Below are 26,685 nucleotides of genomic sequence, written 5' to 3' on the forward strand. Positions count from 1 at the left end.
AAAACCCAATTCCTAGGTACTACRCCGGGGCGAGGGGAGAAGGGAATCCGAGCTTCGTGTTGGAGAGAGCTTGTTCAAAACAACATAGAAGAACTAAGAGCGTCTGATTGCACCTTCAAAGTCTTTACAAGCAAAATATTCTCAAGCAATGCCATCATACATAATTACAACTGTAATCTAAATTTCACAAGTGTTTTTGCACACTGTATATAAATACACATCACAAAAGGTGCAATTTAGAGTAAGACACAGAATATATACAAAATTAACATGGATTGAAGTCTAAACAAAAGAAGGCATATTGCAATCTGTTTCAAAAATAACATAAGTAGGTATTACTTTATTCACTTACACTAATTTACATTTATACAAATCTTACTGGACATACTATATTAGGTCACTAGAAGTAAACTGAATATCTGCACTATCTACATGTAAAGTTACTGCACTGACTTTTAATTAAGTCCTAATTATGGAAAAAATGGCATTACTTCCAGTGAGCGATGGATTCCCTTTTCAGAGATTTGCACGCGCGGATCTGCTATTTCTGCCCAGGGAGCTGCTCCTACAGGACAGGGCTCTTCAGATGGCGGCCAGAAGGTGAAAGCTGCTCCCCTGCACCTCGGGAAGCCGTTTTGGGGGGCACCAAGCGCGGGTTGCAGAGACGGGGCCTTTCACCAAGCACGCAGGAGCGCGTGGAGAAGCCGCTGAGCGGAAACATCCTCCCATCCCGCTCCATCCTCACGCGTGCAGGCGCTTAGCCCGGCCGCTGCTTTGCCGCGTGCCGACCTTCTCCCAGCCCGGCCCTCCTCAAAACCCCACATGAAGTATCTGCTCTATCTCTGTATTTACAATTACACAAGGAATACAAAATCCCTTTGGGGGAAAAAAAATAGCAATCTTTTCAGGCAGCAGTAAGACAGTTAATAAAAATGCCTTGGATTAAACATGGTTATTATGCTCCTTTTAGGTCAATACCTTGACAGTTCAGTTTGTWAATGTGTTCCACTATCAAAAATGTGATCTGACCTTGCCTCAACTGATAGCAAAGACTGAAAAAATCCCCCATGCTAATCTATATACTTCCATAGGTAATTTCTTTTTTCTTTTTTTCCTTTTTTTTTTTTTCCTTTTTTTTTTTTGTCAAAGGATCAGCCAGCATGTATGTTTTGGTAGCTCTCTTGATTCTGTACTAGCATCCTCTATGATCATGGCTCTCACGGTCATCCTGAACAACTCTTCAAAACTTTCAACCAAAAGAAAGAAAAAAAAATTGCCAACGTGACAACGTACAAAGAAGGAGCATCGAGACGACCCCCACACCGGGTGAACATGATCTCCGCGCGTGTTCACAGGGTCAGTTTGGATGCAGGCAGCTCAAGTCCCAGTCAAGACAACCGTGGTTACACCGTACTCTGTCACCCCAGCCTCTAGGGCTGGAATACCCCTCCAGGGAACCAGCCAGGCCCTCAAAAATGCAACGGGCCAAGTCCTCCTACCTCCATGGAGACATTTGGCTGCCCAAGACCTCTGAGTACCAAACTCGACCTAAGGAACAGTGCCCGGCTGCTTGTCACTCAAGCCAACACACCACAGTGTTGGGCAGGCAACGGGACACTGCCTCAACCTTCACATTCCAGCTTCGACAACACCTGAGCTCTCACCAAAGATTTGATCATGCAAAGCCAACAAGCAAAGAAAAAAAAATGCATTTATCTCTGAGCTCCTTGGGCCCTGCTTGGTGCTTGGGTGAAATTCTTGACCACCGACTGTTTTTCACACTGCTGTACACACTCAAGGAGCCTGCTGCACTCCCTCCTCAGCACCAGGACTACTGGCCCTTTAGATGCTATTTCACTTCTCTCTAGAATTATCTTGGTTACCCTGAGACCTCTGTGTATTATTGGCCCATTGCTAAAAGCATCATCTGTTTGTTGTCAGCATCTGTCTTTTCTTTTACGTGTAACGTGATGCAACTCCATATACTGTAAATAATATATATTATAATAATTTATATATGCCCTCAAGGCAATTATTTGGGGGGACGGGAAGAAAACATCCAAGCTTTAGGAAACCCTAGTTAAAAGCTGTACAACATCAGGAAAAAAATTCACCTTTAGGCATCGTCATAAGTAGAAGAGGATTTCGCTACGATTTAAAAGACTCTACATCTTGTTAGAAAAGAATTGCTCATTTCAATCTTTTGCAAGTCAGTTTAAAACAAGCACCAAATGAACAAATATTATTAAATCCTCCGCCCCGACCCAAAGTGTCCCGGTGCCTTCAATGTTTCGTTCAGTCCGCTTAGTTGTAGCTCACGTGCACGCGTCAGCAATTCATGGCACAAGGGTCGCTTTTGGACTTCCCTGCAGAGTTAATAACTCGCATCAAACAGCGTCCGAACTCCTCCAGGATCATGCGCTCCGCTGCTGCTTTGGACTTGCCCAGCTTCTCCGCCTGCTCTGCCTGCGCGAGGAGGCATTCACAGGTGGCATCCGCGACCTCCTTGGTGACAAAAGTAAAGGGTAGCCTGAACGGAATAAACGGAATAAAAACCCCAGTCATTCCCCACAAGAACAAAGGTCCCATTAGGAGCAAGTGACAGTGTGAACTGCAGAAGGCTGAGAGGGAATCTGATTAMTAAGTACATGAAGGGGGAATGTAGGGAGGAAGGGGCCAAGCTCTTCTCAGTGGTGGCCAAGGTTAGGACAAGGGGTAATGGGCACAATGGGCACAGGAAGTTCCTGCTGCATGTGAGGAAGAACTCCTTCACTGGGAGGGTGACAGAGCCCTGGAACAGGCTGCCCAAGTAGGCTGTGGAGTCTCCTTCTCTGGAGGTCCTCAAAACCGACCTGGATGCCGCCCTGCRCCMCATGCTCTAGGTGCCCCTACTGGAGCAGAGGGCTTGGACYAGGTGATCTCTAGAGGTTCCTTCCAACCTCAACCGTTCTGTGATTCTGTGAACTGCATCGACTTACTTGCCCCCACTGCTGCTGAGTGCTGGCGTCGGCCTCGTCAGCAGATCCGAGATCTGGGAAGACAACTTGGTCTTCGCCGCCGTCTGCTGCTGGACTCGAACCTCRGCGGCATCTGCTAAATGCATCAGTGTCTTGCGCTCCGGGCTTTCCTCAAAGTTCTTGCAGCCAACGCATTTACATATGGAAGAACACATGATTTTTGCCTGAAAGAAACAGGTTGTGAGGTAATAGTTGCAGTTTGGATCTGTTAMATGACAAAACAAGAGCTATTTCTGCTGTAGTGTGTTACCAATTATCTCCAGGAAAAAAACACGGATGCTTACTCCAAGTTCTGAAATCAAGGCAAGATGTCTCCCCAGAACGAACGTTCGAGACAAATGCAAGTCAAAGATTTCACAGTTAGCCCTTTCTGGCCTTCAAAACCAAATGAATTCCACTGAGGAGAGGGGAATTCCACCTCTGCAACCCTAAAACAGTCATTTAGCTGAAACAACAAGATTTTGGCCTTTGACTTCCAAAGCTTTAGATGTTCTTGCGTGCGCGATGCTGTTATAACTGCTCGGGTTCCTAGAGAGATGGTGCCAGACTTGTACTCAGGAAATACTGCTCTTCAGTAAAGGACACCCTCAAGTTGAGTACATAGTTGCTACATGTTTTAAAAATAAATCTACGGGAAGCAATGGATTTTGCAATACACATTGCTTTGTATGTGCAAATTGCCAGAAGAGAAGATCAAAGTAACTGCTGCTGCAATAGTGACAAGTCTTAGAAGGTCCAGTGCAAAACGAGAAGCATTTTCCCTGCTGCGTACTCAACACAAACCCYGTTTACAAACTATACAGACAACAGCAAGATGTGCCTTGGGTACTAATCAGACACCTTTTCAAATCTTGGCCCAAGTCAAAATATTACTGTCAGGAGGGGAACACAACCTAAGTGACAAAGCAAAGCTGGCAAGTCACAGTACCAAAAGGAGAAGCCAGAGACTTCGCGACAAGATTGTGTTTTGTACCTCATAACATTCACAGTAGTTTTTGAGACATCCCGAGCGTTTACAGTTACAGCCTTTGCTGTGTCGCCGATCCGATTCTCCTTCCTTTCCTTTCCCTATTTTGGGCTTGAAGGCTTCGGGGTTTCTGTCCAGGCAGGCCTGTCAATGCAGACTCAAAACATCAGTCATCGCACTCGGAGAGCAGGATTTAAAGGCGACAGCTCTAACCCCACCCCACCACAAGTAGGATATTGAGGTGTTATAAACCCACCCTAAGCACCCTGTAGCTCTACAAGGTAAGAACCCACAAGTCRGCTGTTCTGTCTCAGTGCTGCTCAAGATGCTGCTGAAATTGGTACCCAATAGGAACATGCTTTTCCGTTCAACAACGCGAGAAGAACAGACAGAAAAGATTCCTCACCTTTATTGCTTTTTGCCTATCATTTTCGTGGTCCAGATTGTTGTAGCAATTTGTACAGTTGCAGTTATTGCAGAATTCCCCGTTTGCAAAACAATCACAGTACCTGAAATAGAAGACATGGAAGTTAGGTGGTCTCAAGTTAGAAGACTCAGCATCTCCTCAAATCATAATAGTCGTTGCCTTTGTACCCAGTTTGGCATTTGAGAAGCATCTCCTGAGAAGAAGCAAGCCTCAGTGAAAAAACATTTATCTAGTCATATGCCTCAAAAAAGACCCAGCACCATCTTTCTGAGCTACTTAACTCAGCATGGCTTTACTGACATGTTTTGGTAGAGATCCACTTAGTGGTACTGTGGGATRCAATTGCACTCGCAGCAACGAGCACTCAGCTCCAAACGCTGAATCAAATTGTTCCCCTGTGTGCAAGGCTGCAAGGTCAGCAGTCTGTGACAAACTGAGGCGGACACAATTGCCCCTCTGCTTCATTCACATGGCACAGACACYGCACCATTTCCACGGAGGGGATCACCCTAAAATAGAATGGAGACCTCCCACTTTTCACGCACCTAAAAACCTTGTATTCTGGCTCCTGGCATAAATATGCAATGTCAACGTTGGAAGGCTTAAAAACAAGCTCTACTCACAGTTTCAAACACAGAGATTTGGTGCAATTGCAAGGCTTCCTGGGCCGGTTGGCAGATTCGGAGGGAATTATTCTGAGAATAAGAAAAAGGAAAAAAAAGAATTATTTAAACCCTCAGTGTTCACATGTGTGTCTCATACAAGCACAAGAAAACTTGTACAGTCCCCTTGCAACAGCTTTTTGGCTAACTGTGTTTATACAACTCCCATAAGGGATATCTTTCCAACCCAGAAAGAGCCAGGTTATTGGCTGCACACGTAGCTGTGTGCCTGAGGTGGCAATAAGGCTCAAAGTTAATCAACAGGTGATAACTAGTGCCCCAGAACACCTCTGAACACAAGAGGGGCTGCGGGCAGCTGATGGTCATACAGCTTGGCCATGCCTTGCATTTTGTTCAGGTTGGAATTAAATTAATTAGATAGAATTACAAYCTCCAGAGCAACAAGCAAGAAAGCCAAAAGCCAGCATTGAGTCTACAAAAAGAAGTATTTTAGAGCAGAGATTGGATATAACTACTCTTAAGAAAAAAAAAAAACCAAGCATTTTGTGTCACTAATCACTGTTGATGAGATTAAGTCCATTCTTACCTAACAAATTCTGCATGTAATGCCAGGAGATTAAAAGAAACCCATTCATTTSAATAGCTGCACCTGGACTTGGGGTTCCTTTGCATCACACTTCAGGTGGCAGCCATGAAAACTACCTTTGCGCACTCAATTTTTGGAGAGCRGAATCGCAGTGAGACTTGTCAGAACCTCTAAATATACTGGGGTGTGGAAGTGGAAATAAAATTCCTAACAACTGCTATTTCCAGCCTTTAGGGGAAAACATGTCTTTTCTTCTTTTTGAGGGGGAAGCAAGCTGCTTATTCAGCAGCTCACCCTGCAGGAGAATTGCKTTGGAAAACGTGTGCGCCCAACACTCACCCGTTGAAGGGCAGCCGTGCTTGGGACTGGATACTAGATGTCCCTGTGAAGCCAGTGTTGCTTGCTATAGATACATAAGATGATTGCTGTAACTAAGAAAACAAAAGGTTAATGTGTAACATGAAAAATAAAGGTTTGCAGAGTGTTATTTCCAGCAAGTCTTTTAATTGACATTTCATCTGTTGTTAGTAAAATACTAGGTCTTTCACTGCAGTTTCAGAAACTGGTASAAGTTGGACCAGACTTACACATTTAGCAGAAAAGAAAACTTGATTTCAGGCTGTTTTTGTTCTCTACTAGATCATCTACCGCCACATATGTAACAGAGACCACAAAYAAATGCTCACACCAAACATTTCCTWGAAGCCATGCTCATTTTCCCCTTATGCACCCAAAGGGACCCTTCCCCAAAACATCAACTTCACTTTCTGCACTAGCAACTTAACAGTAGCTTCCTCAGTCTACAAGTCACTTACCACCCACTTGATATGGTGTTTGTGGACCTGAATTTTCAACAGTTCATTATCACTTTGGTACAAAAAAAAAAAACCCATAGCAAAAAATAATTGGAATCAACCAAAAACCCAACATGTGCAATTAACTAAGGGAAACAAGATCAGTTGGTCTGGYTGCACAGTTTGTTTTGTGTAGCTAAAAAAAAAAATGATTTATTTATCCTTATTTCTATTGATAGACTAGTTAGGCTTCAGCAGAACTTGTCGTGTGCACTTCCTTCATTGGGAACCTTAAGCAGATTTCAGCAAAGCAGAAAGCTAATTCCTAAACACATTCTGCAGAGCAGGAACTCCAACAGGAACATAATACACATGGTATCAGCTCGATTCCTTGGCTTGTCGCCGGGTGAGCACCGTACCTGCGTGACATACTGAGCTGGAAGGACTGCGTAGCCTACGTTGCCTGCGCCAGGCGCTGGTGCCAGTACTGTGCCCGGGGGCAGGTTCGTGAGGTTGGGCTGTATCTGTGGCAGTGGAGTGGCTGGCATGATAAGTCTTTGCTGGGGCTGACTGGTAGTGACTATCTGGGAAGTTGGGTTGATTGGTTTGGGCACCACCTAGGAAAAAAAGTGGAATCTTGGTGAATCCTTATGAAATCTTTGGCTGTCCAGGGTAGACTTTTTAATAAATCCTTGTACTGAAGTGCTGCAAACTGGACCTCTTGGTTGGCCAGCAAAGAGCAGGCAGGAATAGGCACGTAGTGCTCAACTCACCTGTTTGACRGTCTGTGCTGGCACGATGGGGACAGACATCCGCACGGGAGTTGCGTTCACCACCACGGGCTTTGCTAGGATAGAGAAACCACACGACATGACARTCAGGACTCACAAAGTCAAGTTCCCTGTGCTCCAAACTTCCACCAACACGACTACAAAGATACTCTTCATTTCATGCATTGGCTAACTCGTAGAATTTTTTTTTCTCCTTTGGATAATTCATCCACTATCTCTGCTACATTATTTTCTGCTCACAAATACTCTATCTGTGTGTTTAACATGAACTGACCCAACACCAATCACATCTACAGTGCTATGTTTGAAGAACACCTTGGTAAATAAGTAAGACGACCAGGTGCACTTTTCACAGCAACACTTAAAAAAGGCAGGCCAGGTGCACACCACCTCTGAATCCTGGGTTTCCCTTTGTAAACAGGAGAACATAAAAGCACATCCGTCTTTGAGTCTGCTTATTCCATTAGGACTCCAGAAAGTATGGGTAAAAACAAGCAGAAACATCTAGCTCTTGGAAAGCACCTTATATTCCAAAATCTTAAGGTTGCAGTAGCCTGGCAAAAKGTCCATGGGCCTTTCCCAGCTTCCCACTTTTCATCAGGGCCATCGAGGACTTGCCACGAATCAACCCAGAAAASTGATAAGCTACGGGAAAAGCCGCCCCAAATGCTCCGAGATTTCAGCTTCACTACAGAAGAGTTGGACACAGAAGCATTTCCGCAGTCAAACCAGAAATAATAGAGGAACACGAAGCCTTCCTAGATCCATAGGTGTCTACCACAAMAGCAAGTCTGTCCAGCAGTCTTGTAAGATTTCTTCCAAGCAGTCACCAYGTCAAGGCTTTGCAAACAAGGCGAGCAAACCTCACTGGGTACCTCAGTCAAGGTCCTGGGCACCAGCACGTACCTTGCTGAAGAGGCTGGGTGTTCGTGCTGGGATTTTGGCTGGCAGATGGGGTGGAGCTGTTGGCTGTTGTGGCAGTGACAAGTCGCACGTAATGGAATTTGCTTCCAGGTACCTGGATCTGCTGGACATTTGGTGCAGTTGCCAAGGGAATAATGGTCTTAAACTGAGAGGTACCCACTCCTCCTACGGTAATGGTCTGCACTGCTGACTTCACAGGCTGTTGAAGCAACACACGCAGCAGCAAGGTTACTTTTGACCAAGGCAGAACTTCAGCATTTACCCTTCCATTTTTTTAGTGAACAGCTCCTTAACCCCTAATATCCACGAGAACAGTTATCCCTGTGTTGACTTTCTATAGCAGAACAGAGACACGAAGTCATTAAATGTCCCTGAAGTCTTGAAACAAAACAAACTCAGTTCCATTTGCAAATCTTCACACCAAACTCCCAAACATATTATAATCACACGGTGCAGTGACTCAGTCCCCTTCCCGACACACCATGTCAGCCATATTTTACTCCAGATGACTACAGAGAACATTGTGCAGTTTGTATTCAAAAAGCAAGCCAGGAACAAGCCTAAGAACATTACTAATAAAAACATGGGGGTACAAGCTCCTGCAGATCTGCTCCTGTTAGGCTACTGCAATTTATCTTTGTGGATGTAGATACATCCTGTTGGACCGTTTGGGATGAAAACCTACAAATGAGTGGGCAGCCCTCGAGATGGGAATGAAAGACAGCACAAGCCGAAACATGAACAGATGASAAAGCAGATTGGCCAAGGAAAGAAAGAAGCAAGAATAACGAAGGGGAAAAGCAAAGAAAAAGAAATAAGCAGAGATCTGACAGCATTTTGTCTGACATCTCAGCTGGGGCAACAGCATATTCCCATTTTGCTAGACTTATTTCCAATTTCTCTCTGACTAGGAACTGTTAACAAGGAAATATTTACCTGACTTATTTGTATTTATTACATGATTGGTTTGGTGGAGAAGGGCGTTTTTTCCATGCCTGCTGACAACAGCAAAAGCCTTGGATCCTTCCTCTGCTCTCCCCTTGTATCATACTACTTTTACAGTTCATCTTCTTATTCCCCATATATTTTAATATTAGTATTAAATATCATYTGTATTCTATTTCACTGTTAAATTTCACTGATACTAAGCCTTGTTTTTAGAAGAGCTTAGGCACCATTTATTACTCTATTTTCCCAGCTCCCCAACTTGCTGCAGTTACAGAATTGACATCTATATTTACATGTATTTTCCCAAATACTGTTTTACAAAAGCTGTTTTCTTGAGATTTCTTTAAAAATATATTGAAACCTCAACAACCCACAGCAACTCATAATAAGCTCTATCTGGGAGCGCAGTCACAGTACAAACGTTATCACAGGGAGACCAACGCGGGCAAAGTTCCTTCTAGCACATGAATTTTTGGCTGCTGTCCAAGGACAACTGGGAAAATTAGACAATTTTCAYGGCAGCTCTTAGTGCTTCAAAAGGGCCTGTGCAGCCTAGGAAAACCCTTGTGTTGCTGTGGATAACTTGGGATCAGACCTGGGTTGGGGGGAGGTACCGTGCAGGCATCTCAATCCTGTCTTTTTGGGCACTTGCATTAAAATGAGTAATATTTTTACAACCATTTTACAAAGATAACATTTCCCAGGAGAAAAAGAAATATTGGTGTCTAAGTGCCCAAAGCACCAGTCAAGGTAAGACAAGACTGTCAAAACCTGCCTCAATGCCTGGTCTTTTGCTCTATGTGCAAATCTACCTCCCAAGCAACCCCCTGCGTCTTTGCACTCATAGACCTCCCTTCATGCTGACCAAAACAGGAAGACAGATATTGAGACAGAAATATATTACATAATTCACAACAGAGAAAGTAAGAAGTTATGAAAGGCTTGAGTGCTGTGTTTTCTTTTTTTAATGGTAATGAAATTTCTCCACGCTCAGATGGACAATCCTGACATTCTTGTAGAAACAGSGATGCACAAGTCACTAACACCCAGCTCGGCAGCTCTCGGTGTCTCGCTTGGGCMGATCTCTGCTGCTCTGTCGTCAGCCTCAGAAACACTTGGAAAGCAGCCGTGCTCAGGGGGACAGAAACCTTACTCCCAAGTGGAAGAAACTGAGGCACCTCAGGAACTCTTCTTTGCATCGCTGGGAGACTCTCAGATGACTTGAGAGATTTAATGTACAGAGGCAATTACCTGATCTGCGCAAGACTTGCCTGGTTGAAAAGCTGCTTTCTCCCTGCAGCCCCTGGAAGGCCCTGATGGTGGCTTACACCCTAGGAAAAGCGCCTGCTCCTCAGAGCAGTTTTGGAGCCTGCTCTTAAGCAAAAGGCACAACAAAAACACTGCGGGACGGACAGACTGACCRCTGCAAACTGGCACTTTGGTGCTCCCGTCTGCCCCGAGGGATGAGACAAGACACAGACATGCTAGAAGAGGAAACAAAAGCCGGTCGGTACCTGTGCCGTTGTGTGGTTGACTATGGCCTTCCCAGGGGAAGAGGGTGCAGACTGCTGCACTGTGAGGATCTGCTGTCCTAAAGCTACATTCAGGGGGACGCTCACCGTCTTCTGCGGGGAGCTGGGAGGCTGGGAGGCCACTGACACCACTGTTAGCTGCTTGGCAAAACAAAGAAGCTGGTTTCAATCTCTGCACAGTAAACAGCACCCTGCACATATAGGTCCCCCTCCGCATCCAAGAGGTACAGGTGGCAACTGGCACCTCCAGCTCACCTTGGGAACAAGGGCATGGCGCTCGGCACCGTGCACCTGGGTGGCTCCTTCCAACCACGGCACCTACGTTCAGATGCACGTTGGAAGCCTCGAGGCATTAGCAGCTTCCAAGGCCAAAGACAGAAAACTGTCACTGAAGCCTCAGTGTTGTCACGAATGCATTTGCTAAAGAGTAGCTTTGTAAGTGGCACTGTGACAATTTTATTAAGAACAGAAGTCTCAAATGAGGGGAGCAGTGGGGAGTAACCATCTCACAATATACCATGAATTCAGGCAAACTCCAAGGACTTGATTACCATTTTCTAGTCTCGTTTTCAGATTGTTGTAGGGATCCATTTTTTCCAACCAGCTTTCCACACAGAGTTATGTTACAATATTCTGTAGACCTATGACCTTTCCAGGGCTGTTTTTTTCCATTTTACTTCAAACTTCCCACTTGCTATTGATCCTTATTTCTGAGCCCGAGACATTTGTTCTAAAGTGATGCAAAGAATTACTCCTCTACAGTGAAAACAAGATGGAGTTCAGTCTCTGCCCTATCCCAAAAACTTATTCCAKTAAGATTTAACTTACTTATTCCCCATATTTTGCCTTAGTAATTGTGTAATTATAGAAGCTCTTTGCTGCATATTACCTAAAAAYGTCATTCTGCCAGTAGTGCATGTGATACAAATAAGCATTCAAGAAGAATTAGACTGGCCCAGCTCTTGGTTCCTGCCTCAAACTCACCATCCTTCCAAYATTATTCCTCTTGTCAAGATAAATTTTATCAAGTCTAACTTTCAAGTGTCACCTTGACACCTGCCTGCAGCTCAGCCTGTAACCAGCAAGTTTTTTTCCCCCTATTTCTTGTTTACCTGTGCAAATCCTTGGTTCTGTATTTAGCAAGGATCATGGCAAACCTTAACAAAAAATCTTAGCCACATTGACTATGTAGCTAAGAAAGTAGAGCTGCTTTCAGAATAGATGGTTTGGGACTGGCAAGAAATGGGGGAAACTGCTTTGCAGGGTGGACAGAGACAGGAAGGCTGCAGCCAGAATCAARTCCTTACCTTGTTAGGGGATTTGAGTGGCGAGATAGCTATTTTATTGGGTGTCTGCTGAGCTGTGGTACTCAGGGATGATCCAATAACTCCACTCTCAGAGATTGTTATCGTCTTTGGTGGCGTTCCTGGAGCAGACTGTGAAAGAACCCTACCTATAATCAACAGAGAGATGGTCAGCTCAAGTTGTCCCCATTCACAACAGCTTTTAAAGCCAAAAGCTTCTCTGGCTTTCACTATTTATYCCTGCTTCTGGGGATATTACCTTGTGGTAAGGACACTGGAATTCCTTTTGTTATATTTGGCAAAGAACAAAAGGCTACTCTGTTCCAGACTCACTTCTCTCACGGTTTCTATTTAACCTATCGTCTCGCACTATTGATATCAAAGCAAGACAAAACGACCCAGCCTAACCTCTACCTAAAATCAAATGGTCACGTGATGATCAAGTCATCAAGAAGCACCATGGAAAAGGATAATCCTAGTGGAAAACTACCCTCCTCCAAAGCTTCCAGACTTCAAGACAGGCGGCACATAAATCAAAAGTAACAGCACACAACTAAAGCCACCTGCAACCTGAAACGCATCACCATTTGTGGGAATTATACCACCTAGTTTATTCAACACTTCTCATTTGTTTTTTAACGGTCACAGTTTTCCTTTTCTGCCTACTTGTTTTTACAGTTCTTTCAAAAAAACACAGCTTACACCTCAGTCTGCAAAAATTGACAGGCAATGAGAAATAGTCATATAGACCTTGCCCACAATGGCACCAGCTCTCAGAGCTGGCAAGTTGTCCTGGCCATTTAGGGTGGAGAAAGTGTATAGAGATCTTAAAAACACTTTCTTCTCATGTAGAGAAGCATTTTCATCCATGAGGAATGCTTCTGTCACAGGTCTGGGAAAAAGTCCTCTGAATTTTTTCATTGTACTTATTTCCTCTGATTTTTTTCCATTGTATTTATTTCAGGGAGATGTCTTGAACAGATTGACTTGCTCCTGTTACTTATGTAACATTTCCAATTTCAAATCTAAAAACACCATCTCTTCTAACCARAAAAAGAAGAGCAAAACAAGCCCAAGAAGTATAACCTGCAATGACTGGCGATACTTGAGTCGTCTGCCCCGTAACAGCTTTGCTATTGATTGGCTTTGCAAAGATGAGCTTGGTGATCACTGGCCCAGAGGTTGGGGTGCGCGTCTTCTTCGCAATCTGAAAGATGGATAGAAAAATATCTAACTAACTTGAGCATTTTCCAATCTGAAACATCAAATTAAGAAAAGCTTTGAAGAAGGCTGTGCTCACACACAGAAACAATCACTGAGCTCCCATTTCAGTGAAAAGTGCTAGCTGTTTTACCTGCAGCAACGCAGAAGCTCTTTCTGGAGCTATATTGAGTGAAAGCTTCAAACACCTGGTTCTTAACAGACAAGCTAAAATCATGGCACAGTTGACTTTTGTGGGAAAAAAAAATTGGAGAGGGGGTGGGCAATTTGCACACATTTTAATTTTCTCATCAACTCTGCACACTTCACCTGCTTGATTCATGATCTTCATTCTACTGATGTTAATCTGACCCTGCCACGAGGTTTTATGGCCCTTCAGTTACTGTGGCTTCCACTGTCTGAAGCGAGGGCRAAGTCTGGCTCCCAAGGAGATCCAAGTCTAGCAGGATCACGCAGCTAAGGTGGACAATCTCCAGCAACAATCCTCAAATACACTTTAAAATGCCTTTGAAAGGTTATCTGTTAACTGAAGGAGGGCAGGAAACTTAAAAAAACAAACAAACAAAAAAATCCTGGAACTTAAAACTTAAAAATAATAGCTGATTAGCACAAACATTGCTGCTTTCCCCAGGTGCAACCTGCAGTGGTGCAAGACTGATGGATAAAATGGGTCAGGGGCAGAAATAGCTCCAGAGAAGATCCTTTTGTTTACATGATTTTTGTCTAGGAAGCAAGAAGTCTAATCCATTCTAACTAATGGATTAATTCCTTATGGCCTAGGAAAAGCCAGCGAGTGCAAGCCTGAAGTGGCCAGCCCTTGACGAGGCCTGGCCCTTGGCCCCTAAGCCCTGACAGCTCCTGCCCTGCTCGCTGTCCCTTCCCCGTGAGCCCTTTGGAGGGTTTGGCCACTGGAGCAGATCCACTCCGGCTTCTTGTAACAGCTTCCCAGGCAGTGGCGGGCAAACTCCTTCCTTGTTTCTGTAGGAAACTGAAGAAACCAGGAGAAATCATCGAGGTGACAGACTGTCCCTTCGATGCTGCAGCACAAGGACGTTCTCTGGAGCCCTCTGTCATTGCCACTGCTGATCACGAGGAGCTCCACGCCGCCTTGCTCAGCCTCTGCGAGCTCTTCGCAACTTGCTTGGAATTAGACTGCAGAATTAGCTCCTGGGGCAAAAAGCTCTTCCGAAAGAATATTATTAGATTAAGAGGCAAACAGGCAGCTTCTTCCCCCTCCAGAATGCAAGGGATTTATCTTCAAGCATCTTGTATTTCTAAGAGGCTTCCTCCGAGCACTCTCTAGTAAACAAGACCCACAGGGCACTTTTAGCACCAGCCTTTGCCTTCAACTGTAAAATAGCATTAGAGTCATAAAAAAGAGACAAACACCCCAAACCACACACACAAACCCTAGTTCACATTTACCACTGAAGAAGGCTACGTGTATGCAGCCATCTACCACAAAGGAGCTGATGTGCTCTGAAATCCATGCTGTAGATGACCTAACGGGACCTTGTACCTACTATTTAATACTTATTTGAAGCAATGATAACATGACCAAGTCTAGGAAACAAGACAAGACCACTGTGGCAATCTTCTGAGATTATGACCGAGGGTGAAGAAATAAGACTCAGGGTTTACTCTGAGCTCAGGGAGTGCAAAAACTGTGCCAAGATGAAGCCACTATAATGAYTTATCTGGCCAAAAGCGCAGGAATGCTACAGCCAGAGAGGGGCCACCGTGGAGTTACCACAGGCAGACGTGCTCAAGMTGGGCTGCCTCAGTGGCAGCAATGCAAGTGGACCTGCCTCTCTGGTTAAACCAGAGTCATYTGTAAGGTCAAAGCTGGTTTAATGCACCTATACTTGCGTGTGCTACAGCAGCACAGCATTTTCTCTGAGTGTGCAGCCGGGCTGGAGCCCCAGGCCTGAAAGCCCCTGGATTCGCCAGTTTTGCCCACACAGCTTAAACTTTCTGCCCTCCTGACAGAGCTGAAATCAGTGCAGTTGTYCAAGTGGATACTACAAGGGACAGCAATAAACCTCTCGGTAGAGATGAAGCCAGGATCACGCTGCATTTCCCAGGCTGCAGCCTCCTCTCTCAAGAGCTGCCATCAGAGAGGCAGCGACAGCCTCAGGAATGTTTCCCCGGACGCCTCTTCCGATGTGCTGAGATCCCCAACAGCAGAGGAGCTCGCAGCGGGGCTGCGGAACGCTCATTTAACTCCTCTAGTGACCTGAAAAGCCCTGAAAAGACAGCGCTGATGTAAGGAGAACCAAGCAGAGCCCTTTGCCATCTCAAGCTGTCTTTCTCAAGCAATTCATCTTGCTGCGCCCRTTTGAGCTGCCGTGTTGTCTCGTGTCCAAAAGATCTTGCCAAAGCAGTTCGGTTCCACAACACCCTTGGGAGGAAGGGACGTAATCACAGCTTGTTTGCCACGCTGAAGGTGCCAAGAGGGGCACTGAGAGGCCAACAACCTTTCCAAGACCGTGGGGTAAACATCTAACTTCTTTTGCCACACCAGGGAGTCCAAATGGGGGTTACCTCCTGTGTTGGTCACGACGACGGGTGTTACAAATCCCTCATCTACCTGCATGTGTCTCTGGGACGAAAACAAAAAGTCCAAGTTGGCCAAAGGCGGCCAACTCATTATCTCCCTGCTTGCCTCTATCTGTCAGTCTGCAGGGAGAAACTGAGGCCAAACGCTGTCAACTGACCCATTCTTAAAAGTTCTCATGCGAGCCAAGCGCAGAAGCCTCTTGAGAAGATAGTGTGACAACCAACCACTAGGATTGCATTTGCTTGCATTTGCTTACTAGGAAACAGCATCTGGAGAACTCACCATTCTGCTCTTGAGTTTATTTTTCTCATGTGCAGCACATCACTGTTCATTTGTATATCTAGATTTTGATTTCTCACTTCATTTACAGACTGCAAAGCAAATATTTCGCTCCCTAACCCTTTCTGAGTGCTACTCTCCTTCGTTCTTATGAGATACTATTCATGCATCACTATTGCTTAGAACAGAGTCACTCACATTTAGTTCCACTGYGCATTACGTGAAAAATTGGAGCATCTGGGTAATAACTGAGCCCTTTTCAACACATTTTCAGATCCCATCAGTTTTTTTTCAGTTTCAAATATCTCCGGCTGTAGGCCAGACTCMAAGTCAGATGTCAAAGTGTCTGGTTTATGAGAATGCCTACTCTGCACACAGTCATTAACAAACTTTAGCAGATTTGAAGCATACAAAAGATACCTTGATGCTGTTTTTCATATGCTGTGAGGTCTTTTGGGGGCAGCCTATTTATGACAAAACATTAGAAGCAAAAGCTGGTTTTATCCTAAAGGAAGAAAGCAGTGCACACTATGAAGCAAAAAATAACAGCCACAGAAAAGCACGAGTCAGTCTTCCTGAAAGCATGCAGAATCTAGTAAAAATAATGGAAAAGGCCMTTTCAATTCAATGTTTTTTTCCCTGTCACAAACCATAAGTTTCTAGGCAGTAGCCAGAGGCAGAGGCCATGAGATCGCAGATGAATCTACATATGGAAAAGGAGTTCGGGCGCAGCATCGTGTTTCTAGATACGGAACGAACACAGAGGGTGGCAGCCACCCTTTGCCCATCAGTGCAGGAAACGGGCAGGAGTCGCAGCAACACAGCTGTTTATAAGAGCTTTCAGCAGCCCAACTCACTTTACCTGGACTGTTTTTAATTGCTGGGTCTGCAACACAGAAGGCTGGGCCGCCGTATTGATGAGCTGGCTCCCTTGCGTCAAAGCCGAGACGCCGACGACGGGTTTCACTTCCGACCTCCCGCCGATAACAACCTTGATCTGCTGGCCTGGCACCTTGGAGTCGGTCCCCGGGGCCGGCGAGGCGGCTTTCTGCGCCGGGGGCAGCTGGCTGTGGGGCAGCGCGAGCACTATGGGCTGGCCAGACTTGCCCAGAGTCGTTACAATCAGCTTCTGCCCATCCGGCTTAATGCCCTGGGTGCCTATTTTCAGGTCGGCGGCCTTGTTCAAGATGATCTGGTTGGCAGATATAGTGACAGGGGTCTGAGCACCGAGTTTGTGGAGGGCGCTTGGGAAGGCGGGCTTCAGCACCGCGTTCGTCTCCGCGTTGGCGGCCGTCGCGTTGGCYGCCGCTTCCCCCGAGTGGTTGCTGGGCACGGTCACTTGCTCCGCGGTCACCGCCGCAGTGGCCGCGGCCGACGAGTCGCTGGTCGAGCTCATGTTCACTATTTCTTCCAGTTCTGTTTCCATGGGAATGGAATCTCCCATGGGTGACGATACAATCACGGCCTCAATGCTGTCGTCTTCCACCAGAGTTATGCCCGTGTCCATGATCTCCTCCGGGAGCAAGCTGTTCACTTCGGCTGAAACCACCTCCATTTTAGCAGTTGTGGCAGTGAAGACAGGAGCAGGTACTGCAAGAACACGACAATGCAGTTAGTTATCAGCTTCCAGAAAAAACGCATTTTGCAAAGCTTTAATATGCCTACTAAAAGAGAAACTACAAGAACACAAGTTCTTGAAGAACAAGCACACTGTGCAAGCAGACAAGGTCTATCAAGAGACAAGTGGCCACAGCTCCACATTTAGCTTAATTTGCTTTCACTAATACTTTTTGTCTCATATCTCTCCAGGATCATCTGTTGAAGSTAACTGAACGGCCTTGCCATCCGCTCTTGACAATACACTTAAAGCAGAGCCCCTTCCCTGAAGACACAGACACTTTGCCATAGAGATTTCAGCTGACAGAGATAAAGGAATAAGAGAGCTTTACAAGTCTGACAGGTGTTAGAAGCTGTGTCGTACACACCGACATCTGCTAGCACATCACCTTTCCTCAGAGYGCTTTCCCTTCCACCAAATGCCTGTGGGGGTTCATTGGTGCCCAAATACTCCCTGCAGACATCTGGGTTGCAACACACAGGAAAGCAACAGCTGTCTAGGGGCTGGGGGCTTTATTAACCACAACAGCTCCATCAGCAGCCCACCTCAACACCACGGCCAAGCCGCGCCTCCCCGAGTGGCAATTTTCACATGGTAGCAACGCTGCCAGAGGCGGACGACAGGTCATTCAGCTTATTAGGGCCTCTCTCCATTGCCTCGCTCCCTCAGCATGTTCCCGCGCTGCTTGGGAGAGYGTACGGTGGGGGAATGTGTATTGCAGACGCGCTCGGGTAAAAAAAAAAGGGTGAAATGATCCATTTTGCTAAGGTAAGAATTGCTCATCTCCTACGCTGCCGCCATGAGCAGTTCAAGTGAGTCACTTAGGTCAGGGTGTGTTAAGCAAGGGCTACCCAGGGCGGGCAAAACTGTTTTTCTGAGAAAGAAAAGAAAGCAAATACTCAGAAATGGAGGTATTAGGAGGATGTGCCCGGACACTGTTGTGTGTAACGAAGATCACAATGCAGCAGCGGCGGATGGAGGGACTCCAGGAGAGGCCACCTCCCTGTGCTGTCTCATTAGGCACACGAAGACTCTGGGATAACTATACAGATTAAAGACGACCAACCAGAGCTGCCCTAAAGCCACTGGCAATATTCCTTTCCAACTAATTTTGCAAGTGTCACTTTGACGAGGGAAGGAGGAGCTCAAACCACCGGTGCATTTTGTATTTGTGCTTGGCCTGAATGGGAGGCAAAATAAAGCAGCTGTATAAATGCGTGAAGTCCAGTGTAGCCCTTAAAATAGCAGAGATACTCCTGGGAGCAATAGAAGTGTTAACATATGCCAAGTGAAACCAAGTATCCTTGCCAGCCAGAGCCACTGGCATATCCTTGAAACTAGGCTAAGATACACACGCTTAAGCGGAGCACAACTTGGAACCAGCAACACCGAATCCTTTCAACTACTTAAATAGGCACCACACAATCCTTAAAAAGAAGTAGAGAGAGGGAAAACAGACCACCACCAAACACCTCTACCTTCAGRAGGTCATCCTCGGTGTAACGTCCGGGGAGAGGAACAACATTGAGGTGGAGCCTATATAGGAAATCAGTTCCTACATCACTAACCACGCGCAGCTGACGACAAGACCATACGTTCTCCAGTAGAATGAGGTTCCCAAAGCCTGAGAAACGGGAGCCACATCTGCAGCTACTAAAGCACAGAAGGAAAATYGGCTCTGAATCTTTGCAGGAACAGAGTTAAATGTGTCCCTGTGCACCCTTTGGACTGCAGTGGTAAAAACTACATAACTTGCACCACAAAATCTTTGAATATTCACACACAGTTGTCCAAGGTGTGCATGCAACACCACCCTATCTTCCTCGTTGATGGCAAGGGCTCTGCTGCCAATGTACTGCAAAGCTCAGCTCTCCCCTGACCTCAGTTGTCCTTTTCACATGAAAATGAATTCTCATGCAAATGGGATCACAGCAAGTTTCCACGGAAATTAGATTACACACAGAGCACAAAAGCAATTTTCAGAACCCAACTAAGTCCTCCAGCATAGTACACGGCCAAAAACCCCGTGAGTCTCAGAGAGTCTTTCAAACAAAAGAAGAGCCGCAGAGAAMGGGGCAAGAGCAAAGAGAACTTTACAGATATTAAGCTGCATTTTAAACYATACCTACATTTCAAACTGGTCTTTTTATTTTTTAAATCACTCAGACTTTAGGTGACTGCCTTTTGCAGCTCACAGCAAGCAGAGAAGTCGACATTTCCACCTGKTTTTTAAGATGCACCTGGATCAGCCAACTGATGATAAATCAGTTTTGTGCAGAGGTGCAACATCCCTATGTGCATTCATCAATGACCCACAAGTCCAGACTAAGAGGGCAGAAATAGAGAAATCCTCTTGCATCTTGGATTGTTAGCTTTCCTCACAGGAACAGCTTCCTGTGCATCTGCCTTCACCCCTTCTCTCCTAAAAAGAGAGCATTGCAGCTCTCATCATGTTAATATTTAAGCGTTAGACACTTCTTTTCTGCAAACCTTGCTTTACTTTCCAGGAGAGAACTGGAGATTTTATACATACACACACACACAAACGTGTGTGTATATATATATATATATGTATATATATGACCCTCTTTGCAGGGGAGCACTTGAAAACAGTTCTGCTTTTTTGTTTTTGTAATGGGAAACAATGTGCTACTTTCAGGCAAAAATTCACGGCAAATAAAAACAAAATAGACAACAAAAATACAAAAGGTCTCTCCCTTGCTTTGGTTTCCATTCCAGTCTCTCATTTTTGGGACATTCAAGCATATAAAAGACAAAAGTTATATGTGTTTATAATCCCTAAATCCCTTGCAGCCATGAATAATCCAAATTTTAGGTATGCAGATAAGAAAAGGCTTGGAATTTAATGAAGGATTTTTAACCTTGGGATTCATACAAACTTCTTAACAGGGCTAAAAGAAATAGCCCATAAGAACTTATTTAAATTATAATTTTTTCCACAATATTTTCCATTGCAGTGTTAGGAAGCTGTAATGAGAATGATTAAGTTTGAAAAGTTTAGAGCACGGCCCAAATGTCGGGCTACAAATGAACGCCGGACCCAGAGCAATATCAACCTAAACACACACCTGCACGGCAAGTGCCATCGCAGGCGTGATATCCACATCCCCATGAACTTTTATGAGGGGTTATCACGTGGGGCACCTTTCAAGCCCAGGCTCGCTGCCAGACATTTGGTGAGGGTGCATTTTAGCTGTATTTTTAATAAGGAGGCTCATCCCAGCAGAGGTCTCATCCGGCAACCTCCTGGAGGCTGTGCCGTTGAGGAATCCCTACGGAGATGTGCTCCATAACACAGGCACCTCAGCACCACAGGCACCACGTGGAAGGCAAAACCTTGCACTGCTGCTTGTATGAGTCTAATGGAAGCAAAAACCAAACCACAACAACAACAAACAGAAATAGCCACCGCATGCAAGGCTGAGTTCAAGCTTTCACTTCCATATATAAGCTAGCATGGCATAGAAGAACATCTTGCACTAAAAAATTAATTCTCTGATGTGTCTTATGTAATAAGCTTCTTCTCAAAACTAAATTTTTGAGATGAAAAATAGACGGAAAAACAAGACCATAACTGTAAGGCATTCAGTGAAGCACTTCCAAGATTCAGACAGCAGTGAGAGCTCAGGCTTGAACACGGGCTTCTTGGGTCATCAATCAAATATTCAATAGCTTCCGGGCAGACAAAATAGAAGAACAAACTACTAAGATTGAGATAAAAATTGAAGAAAAAAATATTGCAGACAGAACGTGCCTGAAAATGTCATTCCGATAACGAGCGACACACAGAACTTTTTTCTTTTTTTTTTTTTTTCTYTTTTTTAACCTAACTCTATTATACCTCCTATAATATTCTAAAGCAACAGATGCACTGTATCTTACTTGGTCCCTAGAGATACTCCATTTCTGCAAGCGTACAAAGGCCACTGGAAGGGACAGTTATCCTGACCTGCCCTCCACGGATGTGCTGAGGAGCCTTCCCGAGCCTTCCAGGATCCCCTTTCCCATGCGGCTTGTGCAGCCAACAGCCTCTAATACCTTGAAAGTGATCCAGACAGTCCACTGCATTCCCAAAATTTACAAGAGAAGCAATTTAATGCAAACCCTTAATTTGCTTCCTCAGAGGAAAACAAACAGCCCAGACCTCTCTGCTTTTGTGTTGCAAGATGACCTAGCTCACAGCCTGTGCCTTTTCCCATCCAAAAAAGTCGTGCATGTACAAAAGATGCTTTTGTTGATGAGCAATTCCCAATTTTCTGAAGTGGACATTAACAGGACCATAGAGGACTGGACACGGAGGCTGACTGTGCAGAAATAATCGGGCCGGGGAGGTTATTTGATGCGCTTTGGCACTGCACGAATACAACTGCCCCATTTTACAGCCATGCTGTGTTAAAACATCATATAGCCSGACTAAGGTGCATCTACCTGCATCAGCAGGTGCCTCAGCACCTCCCCACCCTGCAACCTCACGTAAAAAGCCTAGATGTGACCAAAGAGTGAGCAAATAAAACAACTTATCAAGAGACATCAGTAAGAATTTTCTCAAGAAATCCAAGATAATTGACCAAAAGTCAAAGTTTAGTCAACCTGCAACCATGCACCCATGCAAACATTAAAGAAAAAAATAAATGCTGATTTCAAAGGGAAAATAAAATTCTCTCAGAGAGTCAGCTATTTTATGGGGTAATTTTATATAGCAAAATGAAATGATGAACATACTACGTCATTTGTTGGTTTGCTGTATTTGCCTATCCACTTCAGTGCAGTGCAGACAAGGACCACCAGCTATTCCAGGCCACTGAAATTGAGAAAAACTAATGGTGCTGAGACACAGCAAGAGGTCCTCAAGAAACCCCCTGAGGGGACACAGCGTCTCTCATCTGCTAGGAAAGTCTTCATGACCACATATGAGACCCAAGACTGGTCTAGCACTATTGGCTTACTATCAAATGAAGGACTGCAAGTGCAAGGTAATCTCCATGCAATAAAATTGTCCTAATTAGTTAGAAGCTATCATTCTTGCTACTATTTCAGTAAATGGTAAATAAAAAYAGTCATTCCTTTGATGTGTTCTCCATTTTCCTACTCTTCTACACGTCGTGTTTTGTCTTTAAAAGTGCAGGGTTTGTTTGGTCATAAAACAAAGAATTACAAAACCACTCAGCACYACATTTTTTTCCACAGAGAGTCTTTTGTTGAAGCTTACTGAGCTAGAGATCGCCTTCAAAAATAAATGTCCTGCAAAACAAAGAGWGATTAACCCATAACAAAGCTACGATTAACAGAGGTAAGTGGAAAAATTAATAATGTAGGTCAGCAAACTCACTGTGTTTGCATACGGAATGGCGCTGCAAAAGCAAATAGTCATTAACATGTCAGRAAAAAAAAGTGCATGTGAAACAATAGATAAAATAATTTCCATTCACTTGGTCCTCTTCTAAAGACGACAAGACATGAAGGCAGTTGGCACGGATGCATCCCAAAGGGTCATGTTTGAGATTTATCAAGTACAAACCAAAGCAGAGCATACAAAGAAGAAAAAAGAAACCTACTCCTTATCAAGTTATCAAGACACAATTAGGGTATGTAATCATTCTATCAGTTAAGGAATACTAAAATATAACTAAAGAGACATTTTATATTCTTCATTATRAATTAACCCGGCGTTAGTTACAAAATTTAAGAGTATAGTTCCCAAGGCAACCGTAATCAGTCAGCTCATACCCTCTTATTTCCATTACTCTGTGTGCTATTAAACGAGCACCTCTTTATATAACAGGCCATACATTCCAATAGTGCATGGCATTGATGCAAAGAAAAAAAAAAAAAAAAAAAAAGAAACCCCAAAAAAACAGGATAAGTAATTTAGCCATTTTACTGTTAGCAGAGGGGGACGTGACAGCTTTACATTGCACAGTTACGGGTTTTCAGATTAATTTGCTTGCTTTTAATGAGGAGAAAGATTAATGGTCCGTGTCACCTCTGCCATGTTGCATTATCGGTTCTTACAAACTGYTGGAGAAAAAGAAAACCCGCTTGTCCAAGTGCCAGCTATGAGGACTCCTTCTTCCCTGGCAAAGTTTAGGGTAATTTCAGCTTCCGTTATGGTTTTATATGGAAACYCATCATCTGAATGTTATCCATCAAAAAACTCCTCTTTACCGAACATATATAACAAGTATTTGTTCAGATTTTAGCATCTGCTACAATGAAAAAGATCAGAGGAAGCATTTTCTTTCCCTGCCCGCTTTCCTAAGCGGTTCTCTTTGGGAATTGGACCATTAAGTGCATTTGACCAACCGCATTATTACTGCTCCTGCACTCTAATTCTCTCAGTGTATTAACCCAGCAGTGCTGCTAAAGCTGCCCTGTCCTCCTTTGACATCTGCCTTTTCATTTCCAGCTGAACCTCCTTTCCCCCCCTCCCTGTGCCAGCCGAAAACGTGCCCGGTCCCGTGAGTGTGGAGCAGATGGAGGATCAGAGCAGGGTTCGGGCTAGCAGTTGGAGCCCCAACAACCCTGCTCCCTGCCGACATCGGACACAACAGACCTTTCCTCAAGCCATTCCCAGGCACTACACCAGCAGGAAAACTACCGCAGCAGGAAGGGAGGCATTTCTGGCGCAGAGAGCGCCCAGTTCCCGGCCCAYGGTCACCCACACCAAGCCCAGCCCCATGTTCAGCTGGACCTGAGTGCTAGGGAAGAACAGAATCATCTTTGTCAGCAGCAGAGCAGCGAAACATGCTCACAGGATTGCAGTCAGGGGAACCATATATTCTTCTGGGCCTCCCAAATGAATGGGAGAATAAAGCTGGTGATAAAAGAAAAATCTAAAACAGCAAAAATACTGCATTTCTGTCGCCAAGGACACGGTCCTCTTGTTGGTAGCAACACCTTCAGCTGCAGAAGTCAAGCTGGAGAAAGGGACATTGGACTTGTGGTTCTTTAAGTTCTCAATGCCCGAGTCTGGAATTTAAGAAACTTGATACTCACGGCACATAGCTGTGCACCCYGATCACAGGGTTATTCTGGAAGTCCCTCTTTTGCCTCACTTGTAAGAAGAACCTGGAGAGGTCTTTTCCACATTGTCATTCTAATTAAGGGGAAGAAGATTCAGGTATTTCATTGAAAATAATYATATGCTGCTTACTGTCACCTGGGTCCATATTCAGCTAGCATTATTTAGCAAGGCTAGTCACATGCTCAAGCTCTGTGGTGGGGCTTCAGGTGATGTCTGTGCGTTGATGTGCTTAAGATGAGTGACCTGGAACCAACGTGGTACGTAGCAAATTGATTAGGGTTAATGCATTATATTTCTTAATGCTTGTTACAATCCACCTAACAAATACCTAGGAAACAATGAAACCAGTGACCTACAAACAGCCTTCATACGAGGCACCCTGGTCAGGCAGATATATGTCTGACATTCAAAAATAAGGCTGCTGAGAAAAGAAGTTCAGCACCAAGTGTCCCGGGCGGGACTTGATACTGCTCCCACCACCGCCTTACGCAAGCACCTGCGAGGAGTTTATTTTGCCACGCGACTCCGGCCTTCAGATCACGTTACGTGCTCTTGTGTCGCACCCAGACAAAATCATACCCGCCCCATACCTTAAACGGCAGCATTGCAAGACATCCCCACGCTCAAGGATTCAACTGCGAGTCTTTTCKTCTTTCCAGGCCAAGCAAGGTCAAGTATCGCCCCTTGGTGTCACTGTACAGGCAATTTACAGAGGCAGTGTCACACATCTGTGCTGTCTACCAGACTCTAGGGTTTCCCACAGTACCGAGCATCCAGCTAGGAAACTGCTCACGGTTTTTGGAGAATTCAGATTAAGTAACACACTGAGACTACGCAACACCAAAGGGAACTACCTGAGCTGGGACATGCACAGAAATAGAAACCAASCACTATATAAGCAACAGCAGATGCTTCTTGGTAGGTAATATGAAGCACTAACCCCACCCCATGTAAATTGGGAAGCCAGCTGTATCACAACAAGCACGAAGCACCTCTAATGCAGTGCAGAAGCCAGCCCGTATTTTCCAAGTTAACCTTTAGCAGCACTTTGCCCACGGAGCAATATAAATCTCTYCCTGCTGGTTAATGCAGGCACACACCAGGCCCAAGCCCAACAMCTACTGCTTAGTAGCGTATAAGTAAATCTGTTGTTTTAGGGAATAAAAGGACACACATAATCCATTTTATACTGCAGAAGAAGCTCAAGGAGCTCTCTAGAAGGAAATATATGTAACAACACCTGAAGCTAAAAAGCTACCCTGAATAAACTCACCTTGTATATTAGTCTTGGCCTATTATTACTACTTGCAAAGCTTGTGTCAAGTTAGTAATCAAGTATTTTTTTGGACATGGAGTGTTTCCTATGAKAACTACGTTTCAGACAGCTGTTCAGAAGGATGAACCTATGGAAGGTCCTTCAAATACCTGCTTTATCTTCCCCTCTGCTGGCGGCTTCCCTCCTGCTCGCGTTAYGGCCCAGCTCAAGCGCCCCGGACCCCGCCGCGCTCTCCCGGGCCCGGCGCTCCCRTTACATAACCACAACACGGGGCAGCTAAAGGCCCCAGGAACGCRCTGCCGACCGGCACCACTGCCACCGTGAACGAGGAGCAAAGGGACCAGCCGAGACGCTGGGACGGACGAGGCGACGCTCTGCGAGCCCCAGGACTCCGCTTGCGCGCAAAGCCCAGGTTTAACTTGGCGCTCCGAGCACCGGAGGAGCTACGGACGGSGATGCCACCCGCGACCGCACCTGCGTCGGGATGCCGGACGGCACCAGGAGCCGGCGCGGGAGCCCAGAAGAGGCCGCCGGCTCTTCCCGGCGCCCCAAACCCGAGCTGGCGGCAGGACGATGGGGCCAGAGGGCCCCAGTGCCCCCCAAGCCCGGCAGGGCGCCGCGTCCCCCCCGCGACGGGCGGCAGCCGGCGACAACGCGACCTCGGCGCAGGGAGACGATGACGACGACACCCCGAGCGCCGGGCCCGCGGGGGAGGCGGCCGTTGGGGCGGCCGCGTGCGGCCAACGGCCGCCGGCGGCCGTTGGGCGCCGCGG

The 26,685-nt window shown here is 45.5% G+C and overlaps 1 protein-coding gene across 3 annotated transcripts; it reads right to left on the bottom strand.

Annotated features, from left to right (window-relative positions):
• Nucleotides 1-1,289: 1,289 nt before the first annotated feature.
• Nucleotides 1,290-17,559, bottom strand: LIN54 (lin-54 DREAM MuvB core complex component). 3 transcript variants are annotated; one of them, XM_026041335.1, is made up of 13 exons: nucleotides 16,836-17,559; nucleotides 13,000-13,120; nucleotides 11,917-12,062; nucleotides 10,592-10,747; nucleotides 8,112-8,328; nucleotides 7,188-7,261; nucleotides 6,834-7,031; nucleotides 5,960-6,051; nucleotides 5,035-5,106; nucleotides 4,391-4,493; nucleotides 3,991-4,128; nucleotides 2,979-3,181; nucleotides 1,290-2,530 (listed from the first exon to the last, which is right to left on the bottom strand). In XM_026041335.1, exons 1-13 carry the CDS (start codon nucleotides 17,526-17,528, stop codon nucleotides 2,329-2,331), a joined length of 2,415 nt encoding a protein of 804 aa, XP_025897120.1. In that variant the 5' UTR covers nucleotides 17,529-17,559; the 3' UTR covers nucleotides 1,290-2,328. The 3 variants fall into 3 exon arrangements, with proteins under 3 accessions (XP_025897120.1, XP_025897119.1, XP_025897121.1); XM_026041334.1 differs by having other exon boundaries at nucleotides 10,592-10,750; XM_026041336.1 differs by lacking the exon at nucleotides 10,592-10,747.
• Nucleotides 17,560-26,685: the final 9,126 nt, after the last annotated feature.

The sequence above is a fragment of the Nothoprocta perdicaria genome, unplaced genomic scaffold (assembly GCF_003342845.1).
Source record: "Nothoprocta perdicaria isolate Ctin4 unplaced genomic scaffold, notPer1 scaffold_281, whole genome shotgun sequence".
Taxonomy (NCBI): Eukaryota; Metazoa; Chordata; class Aves; order Tinamiformes; family Tinamidae; genus Nothoprocta; species Nothoprocta perdicaria.